This window comes from Meles meles, chromosome 7, assembly GCF_922984935.1.
Source record: "Meles meles chromosome 7, mMelMel3.1 paternal haplotype, whole genome shotgun sequence".
NCBI classification, from domain to species: domain Eukaryota; kingdom Metazoa; phylum Chordata; class Mammalia; order Carnivora; family Mustelidae; genus Meles; species Meles meles.
Genome location: NC_060072.1, coordinates 17,011,849 through 17,024,112, shown reverse-complemented (window position 1 = coordinate 17,024,112; position 12,264 = coordinate 17,011,849). Strand labels below are relative to the sequence as shown.

The 12,264-nt window shown below is 37.3% G+C and overlaps 1 protein-coding gene across 8 annotated transcripts in view; it reads right to left on the bottom strand.

Moving 5' to 3' along the window:
- The window catches only part of SLC41A2 (solute carrier family 41 member 2), a 117,922-nt gene that overhangs the window by 53,737 nt on the left and 51,921 nt on the right, over positions 1 to 12,264 (bottom strand). For all 8 annotated transcript variants that reach the window (XM_046011984.1, XM_046011983.1, XM_046011991.1 and 5 more), the window contains 2 exons: positions 6,823 to 6,894; positions 4,342 to 4,486 (listed from right to left, as the gene is read on the bottom strand). In XM_046011984.1, coding sequence (XP_045867940.1) covers positions 4,342 to 4,486; positions 6,823 to 6,894 — 217 coding nt within the window. The remainder of the gene's footprint in view (positions 1 to 4,341; positions 4,487 to 6,822; positions 6,895 to 12,264) is intronic.

Genomic DNA, 12,264 nt, shown 5'->3' with positions numbered 1-12,264 from the left:
TACCCCTAATATAATTTAAGTACCTAAACAAAATGCTTGAAAATATTTTGGAAGTCAAGTCTTAATTTTAATAAGATACCCTAAATTCCCAGAACCTAACCAAAACAGTTACCTTAACACTTGTTCAATCACCTGACATGAGAATTTTCTATTTTTCGCCTTGCTGGTGATATAAGGGTAAGAAGATGGCAATTTTATAATAAAAAGAACAAAGTCTTTATCACTATGATTTCATAATAAACTAGTTCTCTAGTGCTGAGTTCTTAATAAATAAATACAACGAATGATATCCCAAATGAAAAATTCTAATGTAGTTAAGTTTTTAAATCTTCTGGCTCTTTAAAAGTCTATAGCCAGCAATATACTGGGTTGAGCATATGGTTCTATTTGTATTGCCACAGAAATAGTGAAGAAATGTTTTTGAAATCTCAAACTTTAAAAAATTTAAACACGGGGACTGCTTTTGAAATTCAGAATTCCTAGAATCCATGTTACTCAAATGACAAACTGGTAAATCCTCTGCATGATTTCCAGAAAGGAGTTTCTCAATTAATTTAATGTACAGAAACTAGTGAATACCTAGATTTTTTTCCTGAGCTCATTGGGAACTCTGCCAGAATACCTAAGGCCAGGAGACAACTTCAGAAAGCCTGTTCTAATACAAACAATTATAAGAACATATTATGAGCAACTATACGTCAGCAAATTTGACAATCTGGAAGACATGGAGGCATTCCTAGAGACGTATAAACTACCAAAACTGAACCAGGAAGAAACAGGAAATCCGAACAGACCCATAACCAGTAAGGAGATTGAAGGAGTCATCAAAAATCTCCCAACAAACAAGAGCCCAGGGTCAGATGGCTTCCCAGGGGAATTCTACCAAACATTTAGAGAAGAATTAATACCGATTCTCCTGAAACTGTTCCAAAAAACAGAAATGGAAGGAAAACTTCCATTACCTTGATCCCAAAACCAGACAAAGACACCATCAAAAAAGAATTACAGACCAATATCCTTGATGAACACAGATGCGGAAATTCTCACCAAAATACTAGCCAATAGGAACCAACAGTACATTAAAAGGATTATTCACCAGGACCAAGTGGGATTTATCCCAGGACTGCAAGGTTGGTTTAACATTCACAAATCAATCAATGTGATACAATACATTAATAAAAGAAAGAACAAGAACCATATGATACTCTCAATAGATGCTGAAAAAGCATTTGACAAAGTACAGCATCCTTTCTTGATCAAAACTCTTCAGAGTGTAGGGATAGAGGGCACACACCTCAACATCATCAAAGCCATCTATGAAGAACCCACAGCGAATATCGTTCTCAACAGGGAAAAACTGAGAGCTTTTCCGCTAAGGTCGGGAAGAAAGCAGGGATGTCCATTAACACCACTGCTATTTCACATAGTACTGGAAGTCTTAGCCTCAGCAATCAGAGAACAAAAAGAAATTAAAGGCATCCAAATTGGCAAAAAAGAAGTCAAACTATCACTCTTTGTAGACGATATGATACTTCATGTGGAAAACCCAAAAGACTCCACTCCAAATCTGCTAGAAATTGTACAGGAATTCAGTAAAGTATCAGGTAAAATCAATGCACAGAAATCAGTTGCATTTCTATACAGCAACAACAAGACAGAAGAAAGAGAAATTAAGGAGTCAATCCCATTTACAATTGCACCCAAAACATAAGATAGCTAGGAATAAACCTAACCAAAGAGGCAAAGAATCTGTACTCAGAAAACTACAAAGTACTCATGAAAGAAATTGAGAAAGACACAAAGAAATGGGAAAATGTTCCATGCTCATGGATTGGAAGAACAAATACTGTGAAAATGTCTATGCCACCTAAAGCAATCTACATGTTTAATGCAATCCTTATCAAAATACCATCCATTTTTTTCAAAGAAATGGAACAAATAATCCCAAGATTTATATGGAACCAGAAAAGACCTCAAATAGCCAGAGGAATGTTGAAAAAGAAAGCCAAAGTTGGTGGCATCATAATTCCAGACTTCAAGCTCTATTACAAAGCTGTCATCATCAAGACAGTATGGTTCTGGCACAAAACAGACACACAGATCAATGGAACACAACAGAGAGCCAGAAACAGACCCTCAACTCTATGGTTAACTAATCTTCAAAGCAGCAAAGAATATCCAATGGAAAAAAGACAGTCTCTTCAACAAATGGTGTTGGGAAAATTGGACAGCCACATGCACAAAAATGAAACTGGACGATTTCCTTACACCACACACAAAAACAGACTCAAAATGGATGAAAGACCTCAATGTGAGAAAGGAATCCATCAAAATCCTTGAGGAGAACACAGGCAGCAACCCTTCGACCTCAGCCGCATATCTTCTAGGAACATCGCCAAAAGCAAGGGAAGCAAGGGCAGAAATGAACTATTGGGACTTCATCAATATCAAAAGCTTTCGCACAGCAAAGGAAACAGTGGACAAAACCAAAAGACAACTGACAGAATGGGAGAAGATATTTGCCAGATAAAGGGCTAGTATCCAAAATCTATAAAGAACTTATCAAACTCAACATTCAAAGACAAATAATCCAATCAAGAAATGGGCAGAGGACATGAACAGACATTTCTGCAAAGACATCCAGATGGCCAACAGACACATGAAAAAGTGCTCAACATCACTCAGCATTAGGGAAATACAAATCGAAACCACAGTGAGATACCACCTCACACCAGTCAGAATGGCTAAAATTAACAAGTCAGGAAATGACAGATGCTGGTGAGGATGCAGAGAAAGGGGAACCTTCCTATACTGTTGGTGGGAATGCAAGCTAGTGCAGCAACTCTGGAGAACAGCACAGAGGTTCCTCAAAAAGTTGAAAATAGAGCTACGACCCACCTATCACACTACTGGTTATTTACCCTAAAGATACAAATGTAGTGATCTGAAGGGGCATTTGCACTTGAATGTTTATAGCAGCAATGTCCACAATAGCCAAACTATGGAAAGAACCTAGATATCCATCAACAGATGAATGGATAAAGAAGACGTGGTATATATATATATATACATACACAATGGAATACTATGCAGCCATTAAAAGAAATGAAATCTTGCCAATTGCAATGATGTGGATGAACTAGAGGGTATTATGCTGAGCGAAATAAGTCAATCAGAGAAAGACAATTATCATATGATCTCCCTGATATGAAGAATTTGAGAGGCAATGTGGGGGGCTTGGGGAGTATAGAAGGAAAAAATGAAATAAGATGGGATTGAGAGGGAGACAAACTATAAGAGACTCTTAATCTCACAAAACAAACTGAGGGTTGCTGGGGCGAAGGGGGTAGGTTGTGGACACTGGGGAGGGTATGTGCTATGGTGAGTGTTATGAAGTGTGTAAGCCTGACGATTCATAGATCTGTACCCCTGGGACCAATAATACATTATATGTTAATAAAGAAAAAAAGAAATAAAACCTGTACTATACTTACTAAGGCTATATATAATATATATAAGTGTATCTGAAATAAGATATTTTAAAAGCTTATAGATAAATTTTCTCTTCTGCCTGCACTCTTGGTGGGAATGCAGACTTATATGGCACTCTGGAAAATAGTATGGAGGTTCCTCAAAAAGTTAAAAATAGAACTACCCTACAGTCTAGCAATTGCACTATTAGGTTGTTTACACTAAGAATACAAAAAAAAAACTAATTCAAAATGATACATGCACCCCAATGTTTATAGCAGCATTATCTACAATAGCCAGACTATGGAAATAGCCCAAGTGGTCCTCAAGTGATGAACAGATAAAGACGATGTGACAGATCCATATACAATGGAATATTACTAAGCCATAAAATGAATGAAATCTTGCCATTTGCAATGATGTGGATGGAGAGTACCATGCTAAGTCAAATAAGTCAGGGAAAGAAAATACCATATGATTTCACTCATATAGGGAATTTAAGAGACAAACAAATGAGCATACGGGAAAAAGAGAGAGAGGCAAACCAAGAAACAGACTCTTAATGGTAGAGAACTAGTAGTTACCAGAATGGAAGTACCTGGGGGGAACTGGGGGAACAGATAAAGGGGATTAAGATTACACTCATCTTGATGAGCACTGAGTCATATATGGAAGTGTTGCATCACTGTGTTATACACCTGAAATTAATATTACACTGAGGTCAACTAACAGGGATTTAAATAAAAATTTGAAAATTTCCCCTGTTGATCTTATAATGAACAAGCATCATTTTAATAAAAATAGTCAACATGGAAGACAAATTATTTGAAAGTGCAAGACCGTGGGGCAGACATTCATAAATTTACTTGCCTTGTAGAAGAGACGCAATGAAAGCAGTGGCTACACTGCTGGAACACAGAAGTATGGAATGGTCGAGGTAGTACTTCCCCTCCGGAATCCAGCCCAGGATAACCGCCGCCACAGCTGCTAGAAAACCAACCACTGTCGCTTGAACCTAAAAATTGTTTCAGGAAGTCCAACTGAATTATTCATTTCAAAAACCAGTTTTTACTTGATTGTGTAAATATGCATACCAAAAGTCTGAAGAAAGCAGCGCACACGGTCCCTGAGCTGCATTATTACCTTTTGAAGAAGCTGCTCTATTTTAGCGCTAATATTCCCAAGGGCACTGAGTTCTCAAACCGTCATAACCGGGTGCCATTGGGGTCCTGAACGGGGTCCAGGAATCTGTTTTTATCAAGCATCCCAAGTGACTTTGATGGTGAAACCCACAGATCATCTAAGAAGACTGAAAGGTACCCAGTCCTTACAACTGAACTTTGAGTCTCCAGAGGCAGTGCTGGTAAGAAATTGGATTTTGTGATCCAACAATAAGAGTTTGCCCCCTGGCTATATCGCCCAATCTTGTGGCAAGTTATTTAAAATTTGTTCATTCAACAAGTATTTATTGAGAATCTAGGGGTCCCTGGGTGGCTCTGTCAGTTAAAAGCCTGCCTTTAGCTCAAGTCATGATCCCAGGGTCCTGGAATCGAGTCCCACATCGGGTCCTTGCTTGGTGGGGAGCCTGCTTCTCCCTCTGCCTGCTGCTCCCAGCTTGTGCACTCTATCAAATAAATAAAAATAAAATCTTTAGAAGCTATATAAGATGGTTGGTCTTGGGCCACACAGTGATCAAATAGATTTACCCACTGTGCTCCCCCAGCTCTTGGTGGGTGAGTGGGTGGGACAGACATTAAAAAGTAACCTCACGAATAACACAATCATGACCTATAAAGTAATAACAGTAATACTGAATTTGAAAATTGAGATTTAAATGAGTTACTTAATATAAAAGTGCTTCCCACAGTGCTGGCACAAAGGAACCCGGAGACTAAAGAAAGTAATGCTGGGAACTTATAGAATCCTATTAAGTAAAATGTGAGAACTAAAGAAGCCCTAAGGGAACCTAATTCCAAATTCTTCATTGTATTGGTGTCCTGAACTCCTCTGACAGCCTGGCAAAAATTTTGTAAAGATTCTTTTCTCTATGAAAACACAGATGCACTCAAGACTGAGAAGAATTTCTAGGTGCTCACAGACTCTCTGAAGCCAGTCCATTTGATGGAAGAATCCAGAGCTATCTCTGGCTCCCATCCTGACCATCTGCAGGGAAGGAGGATTGTAAGGGAAGGGTACAGATGAAGAGTGGAAAGAAAAATTAAAAGCTGGGATGGAAGGTCTTAGAATGACGTGATGAATAATTTACCTTGCCACTTGTATTACTTGGTAAGAGCTCAGAATATCTAAAGAATAAAATGGAATATATTTTCCAAATTTTAATTTATATACTAATTTATAGTAGCCTACTTGTTAAATATTTTATTACCCCTGAGTAGGTTCCTACAATTTCAAGCTGGAAAGGAACATTGACATCTCTAATGCAATACTGTGATTTAAAAGAAGGAGATGAAGAAGCCCAGAAAAGTTAAGTAAATTAACAAAGTTTATATAGCTGGTTAATGTTAGAGCTGAGATTAAATCCCGGACTTTCTTATTTCTAATCCTGTGATCTTAGAAGCAGCTACACAGATATTTTTTTCAAGCCCATATTCAAAAAAATCTTTTATTTCTATGTCTTTGAAATGCAATACATGAAATTATTTTTCTGCAACCATGTTGCTCAATATGATGTCCTAATTGAGTTAACATTAAAATTAGTAAGTGTCCCTTAAGCCCACTTGCTATAGAGTTACTAGGAGGCTGTGGCCATGTGTCTTGGGCATAGTGGGAAGTAGATGGGGAGGAATAGACATTTACCTGAGATCAGAAGGAGATATAGATCATCTATATAATCCAAGATTTAGTGTATATGTAATTGACAATCTAATGTGCTCATTTATATGAACATTAGTAACCTGAACAAATTAAGAAAAGCTCAATTTAAATAAATATATGACTATAATATATAGAAGTTCAGTTTGAAGAAGATTTACTTTAAAAAAATCAAAGTAGAAAAACATAACCAAAGCAAATGAAGTGTAAAATATTTATTCGTACAGATATTAATTCAAATACTCAAATTCTGGCTCTATAACACATGATAAAAAATTTGTATATTTTATATACTTTTCAATGTTTGGAAGAACCTAACCAATTTCTAGAGAAAGAAAATTTTTAGATGTCATTAGTATCCATTTATTCCATTATTTCTTCAGGGCACTAAATTATTGTTTTGGATCCCTGGAATAATTAACTGGTAAACTTAAGAAGGCTAAAATTTATTCCTTTCTTGCAAGTAAAACCCTAGATGTATAAACCCAAGACCTGTAAACAAACACGTGCATCACTTACCTGCTTTAAAGCCAAGTTGCCAATTATGAGGTTCCACTTTTCAATGGGAGAATCCATCTTCCCAATATTTACCTGTTAAAACAGATACTTTCATCACGTATCACTGACTAAACTATATGCTTTCTCTGTTTAAATGTTTAAATAAGAATATGAAGTTTTAAAGCCAAAGATAATTCTTTAGCAAATCTGATGAACGCACATTGTACTTTAAATATAAATTCTGGATTCACTACCAGTCCTGTATCTCACATTTAGCTTGTCCAAGATGTTTAGAAAAATGTATTTTTTTTTAAAGATTTTATTTATTTATTTGACAGAGAGAAATCACAAGAGAGGCAGGCAGAGAGAGAGGAAGGGAAGCAGGCTCTCCGCTGAGCGGAGAGCCCGATGTGGGACTCAATCCCAGGATCCTGAGATCATGACCTGAGCCGAAGGCAGCGGCCTAACCCACTGAGCCACCCAGGTGCCCAGAAAAATGTATTTTTTAATTTAATTACTAGCTCACAAGAACCAGTGGACCAATCAGTCCACTGTTTACAATTAACACCATCAAATGTTAACCTAATGTGCCAAATTTTGTGTACTGAGACCCAATATAAATAATCACACAATTCTGAGCTGCTGGCATTTTATGCCATATCATGAAACTAATGTAATTTGAAGAATTACTGACCAGAAAACCCAGGATTAAACAAATCATTTATATGTACACAATTTATATTTGAGTCAAGACTAAAATTGTTAGCAATAAAAAATTCATTCAGTTCACATAAATTTTGATCATGTACCTCACTATTAAAATTTATACATCTTTCTGCTAAATGGAAGAATACTCCCTGAAAAATTATTCAATTGCTCTATAAGCAAAATCGTCACTTTTCAACCATGTAGGATTCAAAACATGTATACTCAAATCTGTCGAGTTTTCCTAATGCAATCATTTGGAAAGCAGTGAACGATCTTTATTAATAAAAAAAACATACTGAGCTGGGTTTCAATTATTCATCATCTGCTTGGTCATGGAAGACAGGTGAACGGGTGAAGTGCGAGATATGTAAGGGTTGTTATTTGTGGGTAGTTTATGGACAGACTAGAGTTTAGCTCACTGGCTTCCAGCCAGCAGATTAAGTGCTATGTCGACATTCCTGTCAACATTCCCATTATCCATTTGGAAAACAGAATTCTCCAACCTCCCTCTGGGCTCCCTCTGGGCTCTAGACTCAAAGTACCCAGCAATGCAAATATTAAAATCTCAGTTTTTCAGTATAATTATTCATGCTGTTTTTATTTACAGATTTCTTCCCTAAACTGGGAAATCTATATTATTCATGAAATTTGTGACTGTAGCTCCAACAACCTCGGTCTTTGCCTCAGTGAGTAATAAGGTACAAGCAACGTTTAAAGGTTTTGTGTTCAAGAAATAGGCATGAGAGAAATTAGTGTTATCTTTAATAACTTTTAGGAAGAGGTCTATAGGAAGCAATCTAAAATGATTCCATGAAAAAGTGTAAGATGTCAAGCCCCCAGAACTGCTTGATGATCAGTAGAGGTGATCAGGAGAGGTGAATCACACATATAGGAAGGTCTAAGAGAAGGTCAAGAAAGGTGAGTCACAGAATGAATAAATGCTATGAATTAGGTATGCTACAGTGCCAGATTCACTCGGTACCATTGCTACTAGTCCCTTCTAAAGCCTGGAACTACCTTCCTCAAAATCCTCTTCCTTAAGCTGCAGGTTACAGTCTACCAGTGACAGGAACTTGCCTAAGATTTGGAAGACAGAAGCAAAGGAAAGGCCATTATTTCTGTAAGGTCTTGGTAGTCAGACATAGTAGGCATCCAGCTGTCTACACTGCAATGCACCCATGTCTTTCTTCCCCTGCTCCAGAGCCTCAGGCTATCTCTCTGACCCTCCCATCACAGATCTTTACTTCTCCCACATTTGTGTAAGCCCAAATTGTTCTATCAAATTCCTTATTGCCACAATATACACCATGGCGGCTCTAGCGACCAAACCCAGACTGACAGAACAATGTCACACTATTCAATTAATCTGTTTTATAACTGATGAAGATCACACTTTTTAGGTCCCTTCCAGATCTCTAAGTCTCTGAATCGAGAGTCCTTTTAGTCTAACATGAATAATAAATAGTAAGTTAATGTAGGATGTGAAATAAAACATATTCCACATTTATGAAATATAATTTATAGTGTGAAATCACAATGTATTATGTGAAATAAACACAAAGTGGAATATATTCACAAATAATAATCACTTTTTTTAATAAAGCAAAGATTTTTAGAAGCAAGGATTTAAAAAAAAAAAGAGGAAGGAGAAGTGCCAATCCAAATTTAACAACTTAGGGAAAATACTTATGGTACGGGTATGCGTTGGGGGTGGAAGTAGGAGTTTGGCAGGATACAGAAAGCTGACCTTTGTTGCCTCCATATTGTAAAAACTGAACCAAAGATTGGGCTGCCCTCCCATACTGTTCAGTGGCCTAGGATTAATATGAACAATCAAAATTTTTCAGAGTAGAGAGGAACAAGAATGAGTGTTCTGTCTAAAGGCCTTTGCGAAACCTACTTTAATTAGATTAACTGACCTGATGGTACTCTGCTACAAAAAGTAAGAACTTGGAAGGTGACAAAGTATAGTGGGATATGATCTGATAAAGACTTCTACATAACCCAGATTAATTAGTTTATTTTAAGGAACTAGAAAAAATAGACCAATATTTTTGCAAAGACACTAGCTAGTTTTAGCTATTTATTTTTAAGGGTTTTATTTATTTATTTATTTGTCAGAAAGAGAGCACAAGCTGGGGGAGTGGCAGGCAGAGGAAGAAACAGGCTCCCCGGTGAGCAAGGAGCCTGATGTGGGACTCAATCTCATGACCCTGGGATCATGACCTAAGCCAACCGCCACTGAACCAACTGAGCCACTCAGGTGTCCTAACGCTAGCTCATTTTAAAATGAATAGAGCTGAGGTGGTGAAAGCCTGAAGATATGTTAAATTCTGGCCAATGTAGTGGTTTTAATGCTTTCTGTCTAAATGCCTTGGGTTGAGTCTGAGGTGTCTCTACGTTTTATAATCTCTACACCCTTCTTCTTCATAAATGTATATGTTACTTATCGGACCCTGAAGCACATGAGTTACGGGCAGGCTTTAAGATTTATTGGGACTAAAGATAAAAGTGGGTTGGAATGATCTTGAAATTATAGATATACAAATACTGTAATTGATTCTGGAAAAGCACATTTAATATGCAAATACTTGAAACAAGGGTACTGAAAGTCTCCACTGAAGTATTAGTCTTAAACCATATGTACATATATATGGGTGCCTAGGTGGCTCGGTGGCTTAAGCATCTGCCTTTGGTTTGGGTCACGATCCCAAGGTCCTGAGTTCTGCTGCTTTGGGCTCCCTGCTCAGCAGGGAGTCTGCTTCTCCCTCTCCATTTGTCCTTCCCCCTCTGCTTGAGCTCTCCCTCTAATAAATAAAGTTTTAAAAATATATATATTTATATTAAATATGTGCTCCCCCAAAAGGGCATATAAAAGAATAAACCTGAATGTTAACCATTGTTATCTCTGAATGACGGGCTTGAGGATAATTTTTATTTTCTTCTTTTTTCATTAGTGAATTGTTCAAATTTTCAGGGCTGAACATGTGGAACTGCTGTAATCAGAAACTGTATTTAAAAACACATAATTGGTAAATTTAAAAATTTGGCAACCAGAAAAGGAAATAGTCTTAGCTTTTGCCTATGATTTCTTTCTTAAGATTCCCTGTCTGGGCACTCATTAACAGATTTGTTTAATTCTTTGAACATTTTTTCATTTCGTTCTTTGAACATATTTACACTAGATGCGTTGAAAGATTCTGCTAAATCCAACATCTGGGCCTACTTTTTTTTTTTTTTAAGATTTTATTTATTTATTTGACAGAGAGAGATCACAAGTAGGCAGAGAGGCAGGCAGAGAGAAAGGGGGAAGCAGGCTCCCTGCTGAGCAGAGAGCCCTATGCAGGGCTCGATTCCAGGACCCTGAGATCATGACTTGAGCTGAAGACAGAGGCTTAACCCACTGAGCCACCCAGGCGCCCCATCTAGGCCGACTTTGAGTCACTTTCCATTGACTGAGTATGAATCTCACTATTCTTAAATACGAATCACAATTTTTTGTTTCTTGCTACATCTAACACTTTCCGGTTAAAAACTAGGCAGCATAATAATGTGTAACAATGATTCCGATGATGTTATGTTCTTCTAAGAATTACTGGATTTCCCTTTCAATAGGCCGTGAATTCCCCTAGACTCAAACTACAGACTCTCGTCTTCTCACAGTATAAAGTAGTTCATATCTTTACTTTTAGTAGAGCTGGTTCTTTCAGCTAGCAACTATTGCTTTGTAGCCTAGGCGTTTGGGGATCACCCCTGCACCTCTCCAGTTCAATGGACAGCCAAAGATCTGAGCAGGACTTATACCCAGATTTCGGGGCTCACACTTTCTACTCTTCTCTTACTGTTGGGATTTCTCCATAACGTTCTACCTGCTCTGTCAGCCCCAAGCTCTGTTATCTATAACTCAAGACAATAAAACTTCCACTTTTTGCCACTACACCTATGAACAAGTCACAAAAGGCATCTGGTCAAAAAAAAGGCAAAAATTCACAAACCTCAGCCAGTGTATTTGTCTATCAAGTATAGGCCCCTCTCATGTTCCCGTCTAGTTTTTTAGGTTTGTTTTTTTTGGTTTTTGGTTTTGTTTTTTGTCAGACTCCCTGACCTCTGTCACCTCAGACTGGTAAGACTGTGGGTTTTCTGCCACATGAGGTCCAGGGATTGGGGAAACTCCCTTGGGGAAAAAAAGCTACAAACTTTGCAGTCCTTACCCATTGTAGACATGGTCTTTTAAGGGTGAACTCAGTTTCTACCTGTTTTTGATCACTTTCTATTGCCTTCGGTTTGTCTAGGTTCTCTACTGGTTAATCTCTGGAAAGGTTCACTCATTACTTCATTCTTCCATTAACTGGAATTAGAAACCCTATTATACATATTTTTACATGCTTGAAAGATTTTATAAAACATAATATGGCAAATGCATACAAACACACATGCATACGTAATTTCTTTCTGAATGTGCAAGGGGGATGTTTATGCTCATAATCGTGATTGTGGGAAGGTTTCACACGTGCATCCCATGTATGAAAACTCAACAAATTGTGGACTTCGAATCTCAGTAGTCGATTTGTGTCAATTATACCTCAGTAAAGCTTCAAAGGAAGGGGCGAGTTAAAAATCTAGATGACTGAAACAGTTTTAGATTAAACATAAGTAATTCCACTCCACAAAGCTATGGCTGTGGATTGGTATGTATGTATGTATTTATTTATTTATTTATTTATTTATTTATTTATTTATTTTTTAAAGATTTTA